Below are 23,054 nucleotides of genomic sequence, written 5' to 3' on the forward strand. Positions count from 1 at the left end.
GGAGATTTTCTGAATCTTACTTTCCCAAACCAGGGCAGGGATGCTAAGGGTGAGCAAGTGCTCAGAACCCCCCGCCCCCCACCCCACACAAGAAGGCCTCAATGTCCCAGGAGGAAACCAACAGGGACATTAAATCTTAAGTAGAAATTCAGGAATCTGATCTCTGAAAAACTGTCCCCTTCAGCATTGTGGCTCAGACGATAAAGAATCTGCTTGCAATGCAGGACACCCAGGTTTGATCCCTGGGTCAAGAAGATTCCTTGGAGAAAGGAACGGAAACCACTCCAGTCTTACCTGGGAAATCCCATGCACAGAGGAACCTGGCAGGCTAGTCCATAGGGTTGCAAACAGTCAGACATGACTAACACTTTCACTTTGACTTTCATAATTTCCCACACAGGACATCAATCTTCTAAGATAAAAATGTGTTAAAGACTAGTCTTCTAGCAGCATCAATAATCCTTAGACTCTACTTCCCAACTATTTTACAAGCAACAGCAAACGGTGACCCACACCATTTCTTCTAATAAGCTGAAGTCGGTGAAATTGAATACAGAAGCTGGTCCCCAACACTGGCACTGGCATCCTTGGCGCCATCTGCTGGTCACATTGAAACACAGCCTCCCTGAGGCAGAATCCTCTTAGGGGCGTTTTGGTCCCAAAAGGCTCCCTGGGACAGGAAACTTCCCTCGATGCCATCTCCCTGAAGTTAGAGCATAGCAGCTGACATTTATTATGCGCCAGCCACTGAAGCCCTTCACACCCATTAGCTCTTTGAATACTCACATCGACTGTTTGTGGCAGCTACTTTTAGTGTCTCCCATTTTAGACGAAGTCACTGAAGCTCACAGTTTAAGTCACATGCTTAAGGTCCCAGAGTTGGTCATCACTTGACAGCTGAGATGTGGAGGCAGGCAGTCCAACTCTGAGTGCATGTTCTTAACTACATCATACAGGCATTTCATGCAATAAATGCTACTTGAGGTTATTGAACTTCAAGAATCCACCCAAATCAAAAGTCCCCAACACCTGGGTTCTAATGCCTGACAATCTGAGGTGGAGCTGATGTAATAATAATAGAAATAAAGTGCTCAAGAAATGTAATGTGTTTGAATCATCCTGAAACCATGCCCTCCACCTCCTGGTCTGTGGAAAATTCTTCTTCCACAAAACTGGTCCCTCGTGCCAAAAAAGTTGGGGACCACTGCCCTAAACCATGTAAAAAGAGGGACAGAAAAAGAAACCCCAATCCAGTATATTATTAAACATGTAATGGTAGCACAGCATGCAAAACAACATTTACCATTACTGTTAAGCCACGTACTGGAATAGGTTCTGTTGTCTGTGGCTTCACTTGACACAATTCGTTCTAATTGTACCACCTACAAGGGGTCATGATTTAATTGGAAAATGCTGGCTTAGATGTTCCTATATGCATTCAACGTTCATTTCTTACTGAGCCTTTCCTTTAAAGGAAACTAAAATTTTGAATTAAAAAAAAAACTCTCTCTCTCTCTCTAGGTAGCCCAGAACACATGGAATAGTCACCTTTGTGCAATTTTCACTGTATTTTTTATGGTAACTTTCTAGTTTGGGTAAGACATACTAGTTTTCCATGTAGTAATGAAATTTTTTTCTCTAAATTTATGTCAATGACAAATTTATTTTTGAGGAGCAAATGTTGTAAGTGAATTGATTTAAAAGAAAAACAAGGAATGGTAGCAAAGTGTTGACTGTAGCATCTGGGTGTAGATAAATGGTCACTATAAAACTCCCAACTGCTTCACGTTTGAAATTTTTCATTAAAAAGTGTTCGGGGAAAAAAATGAACAACAAAACCTGTCTTCTCCATGAGGTTTACATACTCCACCTTCAATGAAAGCAACTCCATCTTAAACTGGGTATAAATTTTTAATGGCAGAATGACTTGACACTAATTAAAGTGGAGTGAAGATTATACTTGGGTCTTCCCAAACTAGATGTCATCAAATTTATGAATACCTATTGAGCACCTGTGGCTTCCAGGTGGCTCAGTGGTAAAGAATCCACCTGCCGATGCAGGTTCAACCTCTGGGTTGGGAAGATCCCCTGGAGAAGGAAATAGCCACCCACTCCAGTATTCTTGCCTGGGAAATTCCATGGACAGAGGAGCCTGGTGGGCTCTAGTCCCTGGGGTCGCAGTTGCATTCAACTGAGCAACCGGGCACCTGCTGTAGGGAACACACAGTACTGGTGCCTACAGGGATGTCGAAGATGGAGAGTTCCTAAGAAACCCACATACCTTTTACAAAATGTGAAAACAAGTATCTTACGAAGTTTAATGATTTCAACAAATATTTACAGGTTCACTTTTATGTTTCAGGTTCTAGGCCAACACAGAACTGAACACATCTCCAGGGTTCACATCCTGGGGCCCTTACTTACAACTGGTTTCTACAGCCATAAGTCCAACCAGGGACTTAAATGTTTTAAATCTGACAGAAAAGAACACTCTAAAAGGTCCATGACTTAATATGCACTATTCTATGGTCACTTTCAACCACAGCCAGTCACTAGCTTGTAAAAAAAGAACAGTGAAACTTTGGCTGAACTAAAAGTGATACATTTCTTCTCATTGCTAACGAACGTGGACTACCGAGACAATCAAGCTTGGCTAGAGCCCAGCTCTCTTCAGAGCCACATCTGCACATACATACAGATGACAGGGCTCAGGGCTGATTCATAAAGGAAAGGAAAAAATTAGCTGTAAACTTTTAACTTGAAAACTAAGAACTTTCTAGTGCACCTGCCTTTCTCTCTCAAAAAATTAAAAAAATCAGAAAAGCCAAAAGAAAACAACAACAAAACTTTTCAGACCAAAAGAATCAGAGTTAATAGTCTGAATTCATGTATGATTTGATAAGCGAAGAATTTAAATCACTGATGCAGGTTATGTCTTTTAGTAGAAAACTTTATTTTGTCTTTTAGGAGTAGGCAAACATGTCTTACAATATTACAATACCTGACTTCCACACTGAGCAAGTTAATTTACAACCGGCCCCAAAGACTAAAGCAGCATCATTTGGGTTTGCAGGGTAAAAACACAACAGACTCTCATTTCTGATACTTACCAATCAGGAATTTTATTACATGAAATAAAAAAAACACTCCAAAATTATGGCTACTGGGGGCACGAGCTCAGAGCACTTCCCATGCAGTGGACTTGGGTTCTAACTGGGGAGTCCACAAAGGCATCACCCACTTGGGCTTCGCCCACAAAGGGCTGTCCTTCAAAACAGGAAGAACCATGTTCCAGTCACCAGGACACCCAGCAGAGGTGAAAAGCACTAGAATGTCAAAGATGGGAATGAGGGAAGCAAAAGAAAAGCACATCCAAACTCTGTCCAGCAATGCTTGGAGAGGCTGCTGCTGGACATGCCACCAGGCAGAGACAACCCCAGCTCAGGACTGTCTCTCCTGGGGGACAAGATGTCTCATTTCCGAAAGGACATCTGCAATCACAAACCAAAACCCAACGAGGACGCTGAGCAGGACAACCACTTCAGAGCTCACAGGTGGGTGAGAGGAGAGTCGGACAAAGGGAGCTTAGGAGACAATCTTCAAAATGTTTATTACAAAATACAGTACAGGCTCGCCAAATGTTTCCCAATGTTCTCTGATACATACACTGGATGAAGCACTGCAAATACCTGGCAGGCGCCCACGTGAATCTAGGGACGTCTATAATGATTTGAATCTCCTTGGAGGTACAGACGAAACCTGTAGCCGGCAGTGGAATGGAGACGGACAGTCACTGCGACCGCCGGGCTCCTGCCTGCTGAAGAATGACATCGTTTTCTCCAGAGGTTGAAATCCACATCCAGGGCTGACAACCTACTGAAAGCTGGGATCCAAATTCGTACAGAGGCAGAATGGAGAGAAAACTCCGGACAACCCACAGGTCTCCAGCCACTACTTCTTATTCCTTGGTTTTAGCTCTTCAGCTGCATTACGCAGGAAAATGTAATTTTTCTTTTGGGGATTATAAAATTCATGTCCCTAAAGGGGAAAAAAAACAGTATCTTAAAAACTGATGAAAAATCAGGTTAGCATTTTGTGGGCACTTTTAACATGCCAAGTCCTATGCCCTGTGTGTGAAGCATAATCTGTTAGGAGTGAAAGAGGTAAATGGAGAGCAATAAAAGTCAAATCTTAAACAAAAACTTCAGTCCCCAGAGAAAAGGTTAAGGATGTGGGACTTGCAATGTCCCCTTGGAAGGATGATCTTTTACATATTTGCCTCTTCAGCACTGAGACTCCTGTCAACCTTCCACCCACTGCTTTACTGCTGAGACGACTCCCCAGACAGCACAGCCTGGAAAGGGGAGGCTGGTGGAAGATGAGCTGCAGGCTTCTCAGTATAGGAGACGCCTGGTCTGTGACGTCAGAGGGAGCAGACGTGCCGTCCCAGACGCCAAGGGAGGTGAAGTGCAGGTGTTGGTGTATCTGCCGGGGAGGGAGGGGGCTACATGACACTGGGGGAGCTGGAAACACCCAGTTCAGGCCAGGTTGTGAACGACGAGGGGAGAAAGGAACGGCAGCCACAAAGGCTGTAAGTGACAATGACAGTGACAGGAAGAGAGCAGAGTGGGGACAAGACAGAGGAGTGGAAACCCACGGTAACCAAAAGGCCTGGAACACAGAGGTGGGCAGGGCCTCTGGGTGTACCCTGCCACCTGCTCTGCAATGGCACACTTTATTCTCATTCCTTGACAGTTATGCCGAGATGGTTCTAGAAATTCTGCTCAACCAATGACCAATCATTCTCATAATATACAAAATATAGCTTTTCTTATTGGTTATGCTAAAGCAGCAACCTAATATTAATACGTCATCATGACTCCATACCACAGATAACTGTCCTTCAACTAAGAACAATGGAAAACTCCTAAAACAACTTTTTTTAAAATTAAAAGATTATAATTAAGTATTTCACCGTAAATTGACATTAACTGTTCAGATTAAGGGATTCTGAGCAGCATTCAAATCAACAAGCTTTGTTTGTACACTTCTTTCAATCTACAACTATTTTTCCAAGGCTTGAAAACAGAACCCTGAGTGTCATGTGAGTAAAACATGGACTTTTGATGTGGCTGCAGGTCGAGCAGGTGAAGAAGAGGAGTTCCATCACAGGCCCACGGGGACACTGGGGCCTCAGGTCAGAAGCTGGCTCCGACCCCAGACAGGCAGAATCAAAAACAGCATACTCTTTGTAAAACCGAGGGTATGGCTTCCACAGGTGAACGGATAAACAGTGATCCCAGACCACGGGATACTACTCAGTCGTAAAAAGGAACAAACTAGTGACATACTCAACAGCAAAAAAGCGTACCTAGTGTATGACTCCATCTGTATAGTATTCTAGAAAACACAAATTTATCCGTAACAACAGAAAGGAAATCAATGTGTGTGTGAAAGAAAGCATTACAATAATACACAACCTTTTGGGAGATAACTGTTTGTTAATCTTGACTGTGGTGATGGTTTCCTGGGTATATAAAGATACTGAAACTGATCAAAGTATACTTCTTATATATGTTATGTGCAATTTACTGCATTTCCATTACAACCCAGTGAAGTTGCTTAAAAAAGGGGTGAGACGGGGGAGGGGCAGCTGCATGGCTCACAGAAGCAAAGGCTCCGAGAGGCTGAGCCTCCCCAAGGCCAGAGCCGGCAGTACAGGTCAACAGTGTGCTGAGTGGGCAAGATGTACTGCACGGGCCCAGCTCTTCTGAGAGAAAGAGACAGAATCCAAGGCGATTCCAAGACTTCTGCCCCACTGGCCAGGTGGTGTTTAAGTAAAGAGGAACACAGGAGAAGCAGCAAGCCTGGAGGATGAAAGGAGACGGGTCGGAAAATCCACCCGGTTTTTATGTCCTAGGTTAAGGTGCTCAGGGGGTACCCAGGTGCAGACACCCCATTGGGATGGGGACACAGGGAGAACTGGGGTGCAAGGTCAGGAGGCAGGTTAGACACAAGAGCCACTAGCTTATGAGGGAGGTGCTTCATGAATGCAGATGCACCTTGAGGAACCTGACGGAGAACCACAGAAAAAGGCCTGCATGCAAGAGTTGGGAAGAAGAGCAGAAGCCACCAGAGATGGTGAGCAGTCCAGAGCAGGAATACAACAGACAACAGAAATGTCAGAGAGCAGGGAGAAGGCTTTGTGAACGGAAGAGGAAGGGGTGGCCCACAGTGCCCAACACAGACAATAAGCAGCTTCTGGACTGGACAGGACAAAGGCAGCGAGATCCCAGCTACAGCTCCAGGAAACTGAGGAGGAGACAGAGGTGGGGAACAAGAGGGCAGGCGGTTACCCCTCTGGGCGAGTTTACCAGGAAGGGGACACTGGGATTCTTAACGCTTGTTTCAGAACAGCTGAAGTGCGTGCTTACAGACCGCAGAAGGAGACAGGGGATAGGAAGAGAAGATGGAATAACAAGAGGCAGAGAAGAATGGAGTTAAGTGTTTTGGGGATGGGAGGGGAGGGGGGGCAGGATGAGTGAAGACAGACACGTGTGGAGGCGAGACTGTGGCTGAAACCTGAGTGTGAGGGTCAGTTCTTTTACTATGGCACTGGGATGACTCAAACACAACCAGGACCCCATCAGTCTGTAACTTCCCTCCCCAAACAGCGAACAAACAAAAAGCCTATGCCTCTGGTGAAGGCTGGGCACCTTGCTGAGCCCTCGTCACTCTCACCCAACAACCCCCGACATCCCTGAATGACTCAGATGCCCCCGAGTGTCGGCTGCCGGGTTTACGCTGACCAAGCAGCTCACGTGGGCATGTTCTCAGGGAAAGGCCGAGAGGGAGGCCCTGCTGCTTCCTGCTGCGGTGAGGTGATGTGACAGGCCACGTGCAAGCCACACAGCACGGCTGGAGAGGCCTCACGACCAAGCTCAGGCCTTCGTACACCAGAGCCTGGCTCTGCTGCCGGAGGACGCCAGTGCAGGCCTGAGGACTCTCACCTTTGACCAGTCGTAGCTGGAAGCATACGCAAATATGTTTCCATTGTGATTGAAGCAGCAGGCCGATATCGGCTGATCTAACTGTTCCGAAGTCTTTAGTTTTGTTCTGGCATCCTTGTCCCAAAAGCTGAATCTACCATCAGATCCCACAGTGGCAAGGGTGCCATGGACAGGATGGAACGCAATTCCATTAACCTATGAAGGATGGATACATACAATGAGGAGCAGAGAAGGGAGGAGAAAGCCGGTTTTTGACAATGCAGACTTCCTGGTTCAATGAGAACATAAAATGAACAACCATAATTTCATTAGAGCTGATGGCCTGCTGATCACATCAGAAACCAGCCCCGCTTCCTGAACCAACTGACAGCCCAGGACTGAATCTTGTCTCTTGTTAAAAACACAAGTCAGCAGAAGTTAATAAGTATGTAAGCTAGTGGCACCAAGGGGCCAACCTCAGGAAAATTTATTTTCTTTTTCAGCAAATAGCAATTTCTCAGTTTTAGCTAAGCGCACCAACTGTCTACCAGCACTCACACAGGTGGGAGTTGCTCCCCAAAACTCCTAAGCTTGCATTTCAGAAACAGAGAGAATGAAGAGAGTCAACATGTTCATAAAAACAGAAAACCGAAACCTCCCACATAAGCCATTTATCCCTGTACATGAACACACACAATGACAGTGATCTTTTCTGATCCCATAATGACTCAGCTATCCACCGCCAAGTCTAGTTTCTAGACACATTCTCAGGATTAACATTTCTAAAGACGCACCGCATAGATGTCCTGAGGAGCAGAAGTGTTGGTCCCGTTAGATCGATGACATTTAAAGGTGAAGTTATCCTTGGCACTGAAAAGCAAAGGCCCAACTTAGCTTTCCTTCAAAACAAAATGTCTCACACGAACACCTGCAAGCTGGCCAGGCCTCACTTACGGATTTGGGGGGTTGATGTAGTGGATAGCAACTCTCCCCTCGATGCTTCCCAGGGCAAAACCTGTCGGCTTGTTCTGTTTGTCTTTAAAAATAGCCACACATCGATGCTATAGTTGGGGAGAAAAAGTATACCATCATCATGTGAAGTGTAACATTCCATAAATAATGTGAAAGTAAACATTTACTCCATTTTTGGGTTTTGAAAGAACCAGAAACATATTTCTCAAACACGATGAAGACTTTTCCATTCCTCCAGTAGGCATTATTTTTTTATTTAGCCACATGATTTTATGAATAAACCGCAGACCACATGCTTCCGTCCAGGTGCTGCTGCTCCTCTGCCACCCTGCAGGCCTCACTGTCACTGCAGCAGGGCACGCACCCCTCAGCCCCACCAGCTCCTATTCTGGCACTGACCCCCTGGTGGGTTGGGAGGACACGTCACTTTGATCTGCAGCATACCACTGACTAAGCGAGTGCCCTCTAGGAAGTCACCCAGTGTCCCAGGGTCTCTGCGTCCCCAACTGGAAAAGGGAAGTAGTGTTGGCTGGGGGAGGATGTGGGAACAAGGGTCAAGCATACAGTGGATGTGGCCAGAACTTTCTAAACCATGAATAAGCTATGCAAAAGCTAGACACTGCACTTGATCCAACACTGAGCCTAAGGGCCCAAAGGAGGGTCTCCTGGACCCCACAGAAGATCCCAAACAAACAGCCCATGGCCCAGTCTCCAGAGGCAGAGATGCACGGGTCCACACTCCTGTTGTCATTCAACAAGAGCTGCGTTCGAGTTGGAAGGAGAGAAATGGTCAGATTCGAAACCACACACAGGGTGCAAGTGAGGGTGGTGGTTAATGAGATGGGGGAGGAGAAAAGGAAGGGCAGTGAGTAAAGGACAACCCCTGATTTCTGGCCTAGCCAGAAAAGGTGGAGGCCCCACCTAGTGAGATGCAGAGCATATGGGTAGGAGCAGGCTGGGGGCAGTGGGGAGGCCCTGGGCCTGGTATGGGATGCTTCTGGGCTGAGATACGTTGGCGGGGGCGGGAGGACAGGCGGACACGCGTAAGAGCCGTCAGACTGCGAGTGCCCTTGTCAGGAGCACAGAGGGTAGGTAGCTAGGGATCCAAGACTCCAGCCCACCACACACGCCTAACCAACAGTCATAAACAGCAGATGGGACTGTGCTGAGGTTCAGAAGGCAGTGACCCAGGGCAGACGCCTGGGGAACCTCAAGATACAGCAAAGAAGACAAAGCAGCAAGCAGAGGCAGGAGGTAAGAGACTGGCATTACAGAGCCCAAGCACAAAATCTTAAGAACATATAGTAAGAATATCGGTGAGTGCCACGGTTGTGTTAAGATGAGGGTGACAAGTATCCACTGGAGTTACTGACTAGGAAGCCATCAATGGCCATGCCAGAAACAGTTTTGGTGGAGAAACAGGGGCAGAAGTCTCAAAGGAGTGGGTGAGAAATGAGTAGGAGGTAGGGGAACCAAGAAAGCTCGTTTAAGACACTTGACTTACAAGAGGAAAAGGTACCTAGCTGGCTGAGGATGTGGGGGTCAGAAGAGGTTTGTTTCCCAGGATTAGACTTGAGTCTGTCTTATGCCAATGAACAAAAGTTGCGGGGGTGAGAGGGGGTAAGACGAGATACATGAGGGAGGTGGGTGGCTGATAGCCTGAGGCTCCTGAGAGGTGGGTCGGCACAGAGCCCAAACAAAACTGGCCACTGGAGAGTGTGGCCCACCCCTCAACGGGGGGTGGGAAAGGCAGGGAAGAGGCAGGTATAGCCAGAGTTCTACATTCAGCAGGAGTAAGATGAGGAAGCTTCCAATTATCAGTTTCTGTGTTCTAGGACTAGAGGCTGCAGATCAGATCTGCAGAGACAAAGGCCAAAGGAGTGATGGATCGGAAGAGAGTGAAGAAGATCTAAGAACGTGTGGCAGGCAGGTGGAGACCGAGCTGAAGGCAGAAGCTACGGACTCCCAATTCACTGTGGTGTGTACCCATTCAGCAGCATTCTGCTACCCAGGGGATGTCTGCCAAGGACGGTATTTACCCACTAATACTGTGTTTATATCCTTAAATTCACCTCCTTTTAATATCCAACAGTATAACAATTTCCACATGCAGGCACTTACTCCCTAAGATAGATGCTAAATACAAGCTTCCTGATCTGATTCGTGACTCACCTGATGCTTCAGTGGAGACTCTATCCTCCTGAATTCAGAAGGCTGATTCTCTAACTGATACACAATCAGGCCCCTCTCTGCAGTTGCCACCACAGCCATAGGATATATCTAGGAAAAACAGGAAAGCAGAGACCTACTTAAAGTGGGGTGTGCTCTTTTGTATACCAAAGTATTCTATCAATTTTTTCAAAGTTGCAAAAATAAATAAACTTTTTTAAAATTTAACAATCCAATGGTATTTACATGTTTCAAGGTAATCTAGATAAATCATATTGGAAAGTAGCACGTACCTTTTTAAAAGACTCAGTTTTCAAAACTATGAAATATTATGAAACATTTATTTAGAACATTTACTGAAGAATAGAGAAGAAATGAAAATCATTGTTCTACCACGCCCTTCAAATGATAACAGTTGTCAGCATTATGGTATGTTTTCTCTTGTCTTTTTGAGTGTTTTTTTAATACACGTGTGTATACGTATGTTTCTATATAATTCACATCCTTTACTAAAGCGTGTTCAGTGAGCACCACTCCACACATTTTCCCGAGAACACTAGTGGTGGCCATCTAAGTAACATTCCCTCAAATCAAATGACTGTGTCTATCTAGTTGGCCCAATGGGTCATTTCCAATGTTTCACTCCATTATACAGAACAAAGAACATTTGCATCTCTACTTTTCTCATGATAAACTCCTGAAAGTGGAATTATGGGGCAGTTAGTACACTCTTAAGACTTATTGCTACACCAATAGAGAAAGTTCCTCAGCTTCTATCCCACTGAGACAGACACCAAAGGATCTAGTCCCACATCACAAAGTTATTGCCAGTTTTTGTACTGTATGCATCATACCGGTGCCGGCATGGCCTGTGACTGAATATGTTCACACAACAAGTGACTAAAAAAGTGTGACATCCAGTTTTCTGTAGTTCTGGAACATATGCAGTACAAAAATCTAGGTTTACGACAACTGAGGCAATCCAAATTACATCCCACATCTATAATTAAAGTCTGAAGGGCTTTTACATTGTCCTCTAATTTAAGATATCATAAAAAAGAAGAAATTCCGTACCACGTCAGCACAGTAACACCTTTCAGGGAGCTGTAACACCATCATAGGATTTGATGATCGTGTATCCCAAAACTGAAAGACAAAAAAAAAAAAAAAGAACAAGTGACCAACCATTCAGAACTAACATCCAGATAGTGTAAGAATAATGTCCCCCTTGGTCAGGCCAGGAAGTCCCTTGACTATACAGCATACCTTCAAGGTCTTATCCCAGCTCCCAGTCATCACACAGCTGTAGTTTGGTGCTTTGATCCAATGTATTGTTTTGACAGGAGCATCGTGCTTTCAAGACAAAACCAAGACAGATCAAGGTAAATGTAATATAACATGCCACACAGCTTTGGCTCTGGAAGTTCAAAGAGAAGGAATCTTAAATATTGAGGTCATACTCAACAAAAACCAAAGGATAGTTTCGTCCTTCCCCATGACCAAAACATTCTGTGTAACATTCCATACCAACAAAATTTAATTTGATTTGAACCATAATTAACTAGTATGAGAGTGAAGGGCGAGGTACTCAGAAACAACTCACAGGGAGAACTCCACCACAGCTGTGTCACTGAGAAGACAAACATTAGAGATGGAAGAAGTGCTCTAGCACACAGTACTGCCGTCTCAGGGTATGTGACACCTTCCTGAAAATGTCTCAGTGTCAAGAGGCTCTTTCCCACCAGGCCTGACCCTCTGGTTCTAGGCTCTCTCCTCTTCATGGTTTCTACTTTTCTTAGCAGTCTTCACACAAGAACCTGCCTGCCATCCTCAAGCAGGCTGTAAAAGCTCCTGAAATAGGAAGGGCGCCTCTCACTCACTGCTGTGTTTCTACTCCAAGGACAGTGCCTGCGGTATCACTGGCAATTGATACGTATTTGTCTAATGAACAAGTGACCAAATGAAGCCTGGGACAAGGCAAGCCACACATGGGTGCTGGAATGCTGAGGATCAGTTTTAACACTGCCTTTTATAGATCTCAACATCACTAGCTCCTTATGATGCAACCTTCAACCACACAAATGCAGAAGACCCTTGATAGAACTTGTGAAACACCAGTAAAAACGAGACTGCTCATAAAATTGGTGTTATTTTGTGCTTAAGAGGTTTCTGGTATATTTAAGTCTAATTGATTTGGTATAGTTGAACTGCACCTTTCCTGTAACAAAGAATAAGAATCATTACAACCCTGCCTTGCCCAGCATCTCTGCAGAGGATAAATTTTATTATTTATTACCTGTGCAATCTGTATCGCCTGGTTACTATTGAGGTCCCACATTTTGGCAGTTTTATCACATGAGGCTGTAAATACTTTGCTCCCATCCTAAAATAAAGTAGAAAAAATTCCGACATTCTAATAAAAATTCTATATGTACATTTAGATATTAGATTGAACATACTGAGGAAGGTTTTATTTTGCAAGTTTTATTTTTCCAATTATTTGGGGGCTTGTGTATTGCAAACTACAATGTCATATACAAAACACATTTCCAGCGCTTTTCAATCATCAATTTTTTTCTAAGAGAGAATGTGTAAACAGGTTAATAAAAAATTTAAACAGCATTTAGAGTTACGTAATGAAAACCAAGTCCCTCCCCGACCCCAGCTCACTGTTCAGAGGCAGTCATGGTCACTGGCAGTCTCTAGGAATAGCCTTTTACATCCTGTATCAATGTGTATGACCTACCAGGAACCACTTACATTTTTTTTTTTCTTATTTTCATCAATTTCAAGCCTCCACAACAGGTACAAGAATAGTACAATGAATACTCACAAACCCATCATCTAGGTTCCCAATTTAAACATTTTGCCACATATACTGCATCTTTCTCCCCGCAATTTCTGCTCTATACCACACATGTTCAATCATTATTACTTGTGTTCAGTTCAACATCTAATAGCATTCTGAAGTGCATGCAATAAAACTACACTAATTTACAATGATCATTGGTCCAATACAGAACAGCTTAAAAAATTGGCAATCACCGTGTTATGGTTTTAAAATATTCACATATAGAATTCATAAAGTACGTCAGTCAATTATGAAGTACAAGACAATTTAAAAACAGTAAGTACCAAGCTGAAAATCTAGACCAATCATCAACAATTCTTTTTCCTAAAGGGTGATATAGTAAATATTTCAGCTTTGCAGGTCAAGTGGTCTCTGTTGCAACTCCTAATTCTGCTGTTGTAGCTAGAACGCAGCCATACACACTGTCAAATGAATGAGTGTGGTTGTGTTTCAAGAAAACTTTATTTACAAAAGTTAGCAATGGGCCAAATTGGGCCCATGGGCCATAATCTGCAGACCCCTCCCACTTCATTTCTGGTTCCACAGCTCAAAGATTTACCATTATCCTTCCCTAGCAAAAACTTATTTGAAGCTCTCCATCTGAAAGAAGAGAGAAAATCTTCTTCTCTATTAATGAGGCTCTAAGGGTAAGTCCACAAATCCTTGGAAAGATGCTAATGCGGGCTGTCCTGAGGCTGAGTGAAACACTGGCCCCTCAATCTCATGAAATGCTGACCCTACCAGCGGCAGGATGCCAGGCCCCAGTGGACACACCAAGACAGACCCAGTCTATCAAAAGGCTGAGGCAGAAGAATGAGATCCCTAAATGCTCCCAAATCAGCTCCTCTAAGCTCCACCTGCTATGTCCACGCAGCAAGCCACGTCCTTGGACTGCTTGGAGAATCACCCTCACCAAGCTGGGCTTTTACAGCTCAAGGGTAACTCTGGCTCTTCTGTGCCTTTCCATACATGCCTTCCTCTTCCAGAAACCAGCTCCTATTTCCTATAAGCCCCTGTGAGACAGGCTGTCAGTGCATGGGCTCTGGAGCCAGAAGGTCCAGGTCTGGGCTCAGCCTTTCTCTCTGTTCCCTCAAGCAAGTCTCTTAACCACTCCCCAAAGGCGCCATGCTAGTCTTTGAGTGACTGGATAACAGACTCAGAGAGATTACGTAACTTGGCAAAGCCAAAAAGTGAAGATAGAGCTGAAATTTGAATCCACACTTGGAATGGATGACAGAGCTCTAAAGCTATAAGCAAATGGTTTGCTTTTTCTTGCCTCATCTGTGAAGATTTCAGTGCACCCTTCCCAAACTTCATAGTTGCCTTCTGGGTTCTGTCCACCCAGGACAGTGCATCCTGCCTCTCTAAGAACTTAGCTCCCTGAATTGGAACTTTTAATGTCTATATTTCTCCTCCACTAGACGGCGCACGGCTCTAATGGAGAGAGAGAATGGAAATGGGCGGTGTACATTTCTGTACAAGGTGACTCACTAACACTTGAGCAACAGAGTTCTGGTGTCAGGTAATTCTATTTCTTACCATACTTGATAAGACACTTACAATTCTGATCTGTTCTCTCATCAGTAAAGAAAGACAGGTAAAATAAATCAATGGTATTTAAAATCTACTCAAATGGCTGCTTTTCTATGTGTAATTTAAAACTATTATTAATCTCATAATAACCTAATCAGACGAATCAGCAATACATTTACAGATGACAGAAAATGCCTTAGAGAAGACTTTCAGAGATGATTAAAATGGGAGCAACTCAAAATATTCATAAACAGAATATTTATAAATTATAAATTTATAATTTATATAAATTATATAAACGCTATGTGTAAGCTAAATACAATCATATAAATGCATGGTGTGAGTAGTCTGGTGTTTCTCATAAAATTAACATAAATTTTTCATATGACTCGGCAAGCCCACTATTAGATATAAACTCAAGAGGAAAGAAAATTTATATTCACGGAAAATCCAGTATACAAAATGTTTATAGCAGCATTTATTCACTACAATCAAAAATGGAAAACAACCCACATGTCCTTCAGCTTGTGGACGGTGAACAGACGGTGAACACCCATACAACGCACCACTACTCAGCAACAAGGAGGACTAACTGCTGCCAGATACAAGCTGGATGGGCCACGAGTGCACTGAGCTGAAGGCAGCCAGACTCAAAAGGATTCTGGTGATGGCGTTCTAGTAAAGGCAGAAACACAGGGACCGAAAACACACCAGTGGTCTCCAGGGAGAGCGGCTGAGGGGGATCTGATTACAAAGGGCAAGAGGAAATCTTTGGGCTGATGGATCTCTTCTATATTTTGATCACAACTCTATGCATTTCTCAAAACTCACAGAATCATACACTTACAAGGTTCAATTTTACTGCCTGCAAACTACATCTAATAAAAAAAATTCTATGAGCCCAGGGAGGGACCTTGAGACTTAGCTTCCTCAGCACATCTGCCGACTCTGAGTCAGGCGCTTTTGTTTTCAGCTGCCAGCAGGAGAAGGAGGGGAGGGAGGCTGGGCCCTTCACAGCCAAGGCTCCTGCTGAGCGTGGCTTCACCATCCCTGTTGGCTTCTTTGTAAATGGTATACCTTCATTAAACTCCCCAATCACCCACCTTCTCCCCTCGAACAAAAAAAAAGAGAGCTCAGAATTGAATAAACTCAAACACATTAACTTATAATGCTAACGTTCAGTATTTAGGAGGAAAAAGAATTTCAAAGAAAGGAAATATTTCAAAAGTCTAATAATGGTAAAGGATTAATTTTCCCCATAGGACTTACTTCCTGGGACTGTAAATTTCTAATTTTAAAACAACATAGGCTCCTGGCACATCAAGAGACATAGGAAAAGCTTTAATTGTCTAACCCCTTGCTCAAAAAACAGCAACCTGCTCCAGTATTCTTGCCTGGAGAATTCCATGGACAGAGGAGCCTGACAGGCTACAATCTATGGGGAGTGCAGGGTGCACAAAGAGTCAGACATGATTGAGCAGCTAACACTTTGGTCAAGGAGACAGGTCAATAAATTAATGGAATTTTTAAGCAAGAAGCTTTCAGAGAGACTAACTAAAGCTTATATAACAAAAGTTAACTGACTATATTATGAATATCAATGACTATATTTAAATTCAGAAACAGCATTTCTAAAATGTGCATGCTGCTGCTGCTTCTAAGTCACTTCAGTCGTGTCCGACTCTGTGTGACCCCATAGATGGCAGCCCACCAGGCTCCCCCATCCCTCGGATTCTTCAGGCAAGAATACTGGAGTGGGTTGCCATTTCCTTCTCCAATGCATGAAAGCGAAAAGTGAAAGTGAAGTCAGTCGTGTCCGACTCTTAGCGATCCCATGGACTGCAGCCTACCAGGCTCCTCCATCCGTGGTATTTTCCAGGCAACAGTACTGGAGAGGGGTGCCATTGCCTTCTCCGAAAATGTGCATGCATACATGCTATTTGTATTTCAGGTCACATAAAAACATAATGAAACTTACATCACTCCAGCAGACATCTAGGACAGGTCCCGTGTGCATCTGCTGGGCTTTTGGAATAGTCTGTCCGCTATCTTGAACTTCCCAGCATCGAACCTACAGTAATAAAACAATGCAGACACAACAATTAATGATAACCCCTATGCTCCCAGCCATAATCAGATAAACACAAATTTACACGACAGACACTTTCCCCTATCAAACTGGCGTAATAAAATGAATAATACTTGGCACCAGCAAGGAGAAGCTGAAATCTGAACCAGTGGTAGCTGTACCCTGTGTCTCAGATACTCCCTTTCTGGGACTTGAGGATTTCCCATGATGTACTTTGTATGTGTTATCTGAATTCATCTCTACAACAGCTAAACCTCTGTGTACTTACTGTCATCTCCATCTTATTTCAGGATATGAAGCTTAGAGAAGATAACTGGCCTAAGTCCCTCACTTAAGTCAGCAGCAAACCACTATGCATCTATCTGATTATGAGTATGGTTAATTGGTTCAAGTTTGCTCCAACAAGCCACCTGCACTTCTTTTGTGAAGTGCTTCTAAACATCCTTTGCCTTTTTTTCTACCAGAATTTTTACCTTTCTTTTTGAATACTACAATTTTTGTTTGGTAAGTATAGTGTTGATGCAGGACTGTTAATATAGCTAAAGGTGAAAAACTTTAACATAGCCTAAAGAACATTTTCAGGATGCCTAGAAGGGAAATTCACACAGAGCATCAGGGACAACATTTATTTTCCATGAATACGACACAGGATTAGGGAATATACTTCAAGATACGGAACTAGAGTATAAATTTTTGAATGATGCATATGATTTTGCTTCCTTAAAAAATGGCACAAGAAGTGATCAATGCCTGCCATTCAGAATGGTTCAGACTCTTAAACTCATTTCTTTAAAAAAAGGTAATGAATAAGCCGTAAGTTTGCTTTATTCACTTGGAGCAAAAACAAACAAAAAACCCAGCCCTGCTCATACAGAGAGATACATGACAGAGAGAACATGCATTTAAGAAGCACTTACATCATTAGCCCACGATCCTGCAATAAGAAAGTTTCCCGGCAAGGTTGGGGGGCTAAATGATAGACAACCAATGCTATCATCAGGAGAGGATGTTACTTCAATATCCTGGGGTGGAAAAAGTCCATGTTAAAATGTATACATCATCACGATTTAATTCAAAATTGCTTCCTTTCTCACCAACACATCAAGGTCAAGCGTCCCTGTTCCCAAGAACTAAGTTAATCAGACCTCACTCACTTGGATAAAAAGGCGGACTGTAACCCAGCCAGTGAAGGTACTGGCACTGTTGGACCCAGGCAGCATCTCAAAGCCAGGCCTGCAGCCACGTTTCCCAACAACGGCCCCAGGTCATTCCTGCCCCGCAGTGCTCAACCATCGTCATCACCTGCCTCCCTCTCCCAGAGAAACTCTCATTCCACAGTTGTGGGCTGGACCCTGGGCACCTGCAATCTTAACAAGCACCTCGTGTGATTTTGGTGACTAGGAATGTTAGGGGAAATAGGACACAAGTCCAGGGGACACACAGTTCCTCTGCTCCAGTATTTGAGAAAGCAGGCTGAACAAAATTTCAGCGTGTTCACCTCAAAGGAGGCTCCCACACCAACTGGGATTCTCTTGCTATCACGGATATGGGATTCTCTGGCCTGTGCTGTTTCTAAAAACCCTGTGAAGCTGTATGTGGTACCTTCATAGGGTTGTGATTATCTGTGGTTGTGCTGCCAAACATGCTGGTCCCACCAGATCCAAAACCCGAGGTTGTTCCAAACAGACTCATTTTGGCCCTAAAAAATAATGGAAAAAGTAAAGGACAAGTCCTCTCTTAAGTAATAAACATCCCTAAGAGGCAATAAAAAGATACAGTTAAGTTATAGAAGGGATATAGAGAGTAAATAAATAAATGACTTGATGTCAGGCTTCTCTCTTCTGAGGAGATTTAAATATGCAATAAGCAGAGTGCCTTTTAACAATAAGCTTTCTATTTTTAGAAGTTTTTAATGGAAAATTACAAAGACAGGAGAGTTCCCATATATCCCACATCCAGTTCCCTTCTTCCATTCATCACAATTAATTAACCAATATTGATACATTACAGCAGAGTATTTTTTAGTCACCAGCTAGAAAATAAATTCATTTTTACACAGTTTGAGACACAGTGCTGAGCAGCAGGAATGCAACAGGAAACCAGCAGAAGGCTGTGTTCTTCCAGGTTCCCACTTAGTGACAGCTCACTTTCCTCGTACAAATTTCTGCACTCTGGTTTAGGTCACTATTTCTGCATGAAGTTACTAAGAAAAGCAACCAATCTTGGCAGCAATCACAGGAGTTTTAGAGTAATCGATCTTTATCTGGTTTGGCATTGTGCTGGACATTTGCCCGCAAGAATTCCCCACTTTGAGTTTTTAGGGGTGCCACAGTCTAGTAGGCCCACCTAGGCTAGAACCATGCCTCTGCCACTTCCCAGAACTGGGATCCTAATCTGACCAAGCCTCATTTTCCCTATTCTGCAAATACAGAGAATATTAACACCTTCTCCAGGGTTGCTCTGAGTATCAAATCAGATTATCTATGTAGAAAATGTAGCATCTAGTGGACAGTGGGTCATAAGCAAGTTTCTTTTTTTCCTTACAAGGAGAAAGTATATATATTCTCTCTCTGATGATTCACTTACATTGATGTCATATTTTCAATTCTGTAACTGGTTAGTAAATTCTTACATCCAGCTGCCTACCCAAAGGAGCCTTGCATGAGTGACATGAGATAACAAGAGTAGCATCTCTTATCATGACAACAAAGAATATGAGGAATTTTGGAAGATATCTGAGTTTCCTGAGCTTCAAGAAAAATAAGTGTAGACATACTAGGTCTATGAGTACATTAATATCTCAAAAAGTGACTCTCTGCAAGGATGTGGCACTTGCTGACCCCATCTGACTCAAATGATTGAGATGAATTTGGAACATCAGCTAACTGTGTGAGCAAAGGAATGACAAAGGTTCTGCAATCAAGCCCAGGAACTAAATATATGATTTCAGGCAAATTATTTAGCCCCACTGGCTCAGACAGTAAAGAATCTGCCTGCAATGCAGGAGACAGGGTTCAATCCACAGGTCAGGAAGATACCCTGGAGGAGGGCATGGCAACCCATTGAAGTATTCTTGCCTGGAATATCTCACGGACAAAAGAGCCTGTGGGGCTACAGTCCACGGGGTTGCAAAGAGTTGGACACGACTGAGCAACTAACACTTTCTCATCTACAAAAATAGACACTAAGATCCACTTGAAGTGAAGCTGCACACATAGTGCCCGAAACCTCTGTTCCTTCCTTCTCCTCAACCATGGAGCATTAATCAGCCTCTGCGGACCGTATGTTGTGCAGGACACTGGGAACCCACAACAAGTTCAGAAGGCAGGTGTTCATCTCTAGTCTACCCAGTCTCTCACTCCCTCCTGAGCACCCCAGCTCTGAGGGTTTCCTTTCTGCCTGTGAACACAACAAGCGCCTCCCAGTTTGAAGCATTCCTACCAGCTGTTCCTGCAACCTGGGGTGACGAGGCCTCCCCCGATGGAGGGAGTCGCTTTTTGAGATTATTAATGCGCTCAGACCTAGTATGTCTACATTTCATTATTTTTCTTGAAGCCCAGGAAACTCAGATACGTTCCCAAATCCCCAGCTTTCTCAGTGCCAATTTTCAGGTCCCACTTCAAAAGGCAGCTCCTCTTGTGAACTTTTGGGGGTGATGGAAATGGTCTAAACTGCACCGTGATAATGCTTACACGACTGTATTAAACTTTCCAAACTCATCAAAATGTGCACTTTAAATAGGTTACAGTGTGTAAGTGACGTTCAGTGAAACTCTTGGAGCATCTTTTTTTTAAAGTCACCTCCTCTCCTCAGAGGCTTCTTTGCTTTCCGAAGGTATAACACCTGATCCTCCATCACTAGCCCCTTTTCTTCACAGCACCGATCCCCATCCGGGACTTGTCTGCAACCAGCCCCCTCCCCAGGAGACTGCCAGCTCCTAACGGCCCAGAGCTGTCTGGAAGCTCCCCTAAAACACACCTGGTCCGCAGCACAGCGCCTGGCGTGTCACAGATGCTTGCCTGGGCGGAGTGTGTGCACACGGATATAATAAAACACTTGGCGGAGGAAAGCAGAAACAGAGTTAACTGCAGACAGCGATAAGTGTAACAAAGGAGCTCAAGCACGTTACCCTGGGAGAGACTACCAAGAATGGTCAGGGAAGGTCTCCGAGGCGGCCGCTTGCGTCTGAGGAGAAACCAGACGTGTAACCAGGAAGGGCAGAGGCGATAGGGGCTGCCATCGACTCTGCCCTTTCTCGGTGCCTCAGTTTCCCCACAAAAACGAGGGGGTCAGACTAGCGGTGATCTTAAGGCACCCTTGCAACTCCGACGTCCCTCCCAGGGGCCACTCAGGAAGCTCGCCAACGGTCCGGCTCGCGCTCCAGCATCTCGCGGCGGGACGCACTCCCCCGGGGACCCGGCCTCAGCAGCGCCATGGCGGCGGGGAACAAGGGGAATCCGCACGGGGCCTACCTGAGAGTCGCGCAGCGGAGGGAAGCCGGCAATGGGAAGCGGGAGGAGCTCGAGAGCCTGCGACCCCGCTCGGGCGCGGAGGAGACAAAGGCCAGGTGACAGGAACGCTAACCCCGAGGGACTGGGGTCCCCTCACGCCGGCCGAGGAAATTGCCTTAATTACCGCGGAGACATTACGCATGCGTCCCTGAGCCACTTCCTTAGGCGTCCGGAAGTCAGGGAAGGAAAGAAAAGGCTTCTCCGCCCTCAAGGCAATGGCACATGCGCAGAAGCACTATCGGTCCTAGAAGTCCTTGCGCCAGCAGTTTGCGGATTGGTCGAAAGTTGGTGTCCGTCGCAGTTGCCGAGCGACCGCTCTGATAATTCCGCGGTCCCAGCAGGAGAAAGGTAGTTAGAATCTTCTCTTGTGAATTTACTGTAGCAAAATTCTGATTGCCGCCAATTCACGTTCAAGCCCATCCTTCGAATAGCTGGTGGTTTGCTGCCTGGGTCCCTACCGTGGCCTCCCTATTTACGAGTATGGTATCTTGAGCCATCTGGGCTCTATGACCTCAGTTTATAGCTGTAAAATGAGGACAATGATGCCTAACTTCCAGGACTATTCTTAGCTAGGCTCAAGAGAAGTAACACGAGTGAAGGTCTTCTGTTAAGTGTAAGGTTCCATAGTAATATTAAGGGACTGTTGTGGCGCACATATGCCAATTCTGAATATATCAGCTGGCTTCCCCCTCCCCCTTTATGAATATCTAAAGGGAAAAAAAGGGGGGTTGTGGTACACACACTGAACCTTCTCCTTTTCTACTCAGTGTGGGCTGCGTACCAAAAACCTTGACGTCTGAAGCGGGGAGACTTTCCGGGGGGGTGGGAATCTGGGGGACCTAGTTATAGCATGAAGATTCAGAAGGTCCAGTGTCGGTCTAAGAACCTAGAGTTTTAGCAAACTCCCAGCTGAAGTCGCCAAACGGACCACAGTTGAGCACCAAGAATCTATATGTTTAGAAATCACTTGGGGAAACTGTTTAAAAAATAACTGATGCCTGGGCCTCACTCTTGAAGATTCTGATTTAGTTGGTTTGGGGTGGAACAGAGGGAATTAATATTTTTTAAAAGCTCTCAGTGATTCTAAAATGCAGCCAGAGTTAAAGAACTCTAGTCTAAATGCTAATAGCTCGTTTATTGTCTGGCTGCTGTTTATTATCTGGCTGCTCCATCTCCTGTAATTTCCAGAGCAGCCCTATAGGGTAGCTGTCTCCATTTTATAGAAAAAGAAAAGGAGGCTGACAGAGGTAATGTGACTCGTCAGACATCAAACAGCAGTTAAGCGACAGAGCCAGTTTAAGTAGGTCCTGTACCTAACTCTCCCAACCAGCAAAACCTTAGAATCATCTCTGACAAGTACTCCCTCCTCAGTGACACCTTTCCTCATTCTTTCCTACATGAATCATCTCATACCATCTCTCCTTTCATCTTTCAAAGTCCTCTCAGTACTTATCATATTCTGTCTCACACGATCATGGGTGTATTTGCCTTGTCTAGCTTCCTAGATTTTAAACTTTGTGTTTTACGCCCACATATATAGCACCGAGCACAGTCTTACATATTTTGAGGTTTAATGTGTGTTGAATTATATTCTCCACGTCCAAGGAATCTTCCAGAAGCCTCTATTATATACAGATTCTTGTATAATACTGGTTGTTCAGCATACTTTAAAAAAAACTTTCTGCTGTTTAGGAATATGTAATTGACAAGCTGCTTTTGCATACCCTATCCGTGGGATTTCTTTGGAAGGAATGATGCTAAAGCTGAAACTCCAGTACTTTGGCCACCTCATGCGAAGAGTTGACTCATTGGAAAAGACTCTGATGCTGGGAGGGATTGGGGGCAGGAGGAGAAGGGGACGACAGAGGATGAGATGGCTGGATGGCATCACTGACTTGATGGATGTGAGTCTCAGTGAACTCCGGGAGTTGGTGATGGAC

The 23,054-nt window shown here is 44.5% G+C and overlaps 1 protein-coding gene and 1 long non-coding RNA gene across 5 annotated transcripts; one reads left to right on the top strand and one right to left on the bottom strand.

The window, feature by feature from the left end:
- Nucleotides 1-3,591: 3,591 nt before the first annotated feature.
- RAE1 (ribonucleic acid export 1) lies at nt 3,592-21,328 on the bottom strand. 4 transcript variants are annotated; one of them, XM_061437075.1, is made up of 12 exons: nt 21,076-21,321; nt 18,206-18,302; nt 17,521-17,625; nt 16,493-16,585; nt 12,427-12,513; nt 11,397-11,483; nt 11,205-11,276; nt 10,134-10,241; nt 7,944-8,050; nt 7,784-7,859; nt 7,011-7,205; nt 3,592-4,038 (listed from the first exon to the last, which is right to left on the bottom strand). In XM_061437075.1, exons 2-12 carry the CDS (start codon nt 18,293-18,295, stop codon nt 3,952-3,954), a joined length of 1,107 nt encoding a protein of 368 aa, XP_061293059.1. In that variant the 5' UTR covers nt 18,296-18,302; nt 21,076-21,321; the 3' UTR covers nt 3,592-3,951. The 4 variants fall into 4 exon arrangements, with proteins under 4 accessions (XP_061293059.1, XP_061293060.1, XP_061293061.1 ...); XM_061437076.1 differs by lacking the exon at nt 21,076-21,321 and adding an exon at nt 20,733-21,029; XM_061437077.1 differs by lacking the exon at nt 21,076-21,321 and adding an exon at nt 20,582-20,713.
- On the top strand, nt 8,471-10,184 carry LOC133259501 (uncharacterized). Its single transcript, XR_009740432.1, has 3 exons — nt 8,471-8,750; nt 9,116-9,215; nt 9,797-10,184. It is a non-coding gene; the product is annotated as an uncharacterized LOC133259501 (long non-coding RNA).
- Nucleotides 21,329-23,054: the final 1,726 nt, after the last annotated feature.

This window comes from Bos javanicus, chromosome 13, assembly GCF_032452875.1.
Source record: "Bos javanicus breed banteng chromosome 13, ARS-OSU_banteng_1.0, whole genome shotgun sequence".
Lineage (NCBI taxonomy): Eukaryota > Metazoa > Chordata > Mammalia > Artiodactyla > Bovidae > Bos > Bos javanicus.

What these genes read in the sequence shown, in the direction of transcription:
- RAE1 (XM_061437075.1), bottom strand. Translation starts at nt 18,295, where the DNA reads ATGAGTCTGTTTGGAACAACCTCGGGTTTTGGATCTGGTGGGACCAGC. An exon ending in TACATCAACCCCCCAAATCC is followed by an intron (nt 7,860 to 7,943) that starts GTAAGTGAGGCC and finishes TTTGCTTTTCAG; the next exon opens with TGCCAAGGATAACTTCACCT. An exon ending in CTCCTCAGGACATCTATGCG is followed by an intron (nt 7,206 to 7,783) that starts GTGCGTCTTTAG and finishes CATCCTTCATAG; the next exon opens with GTTAATGGAATTGCGTTCCA.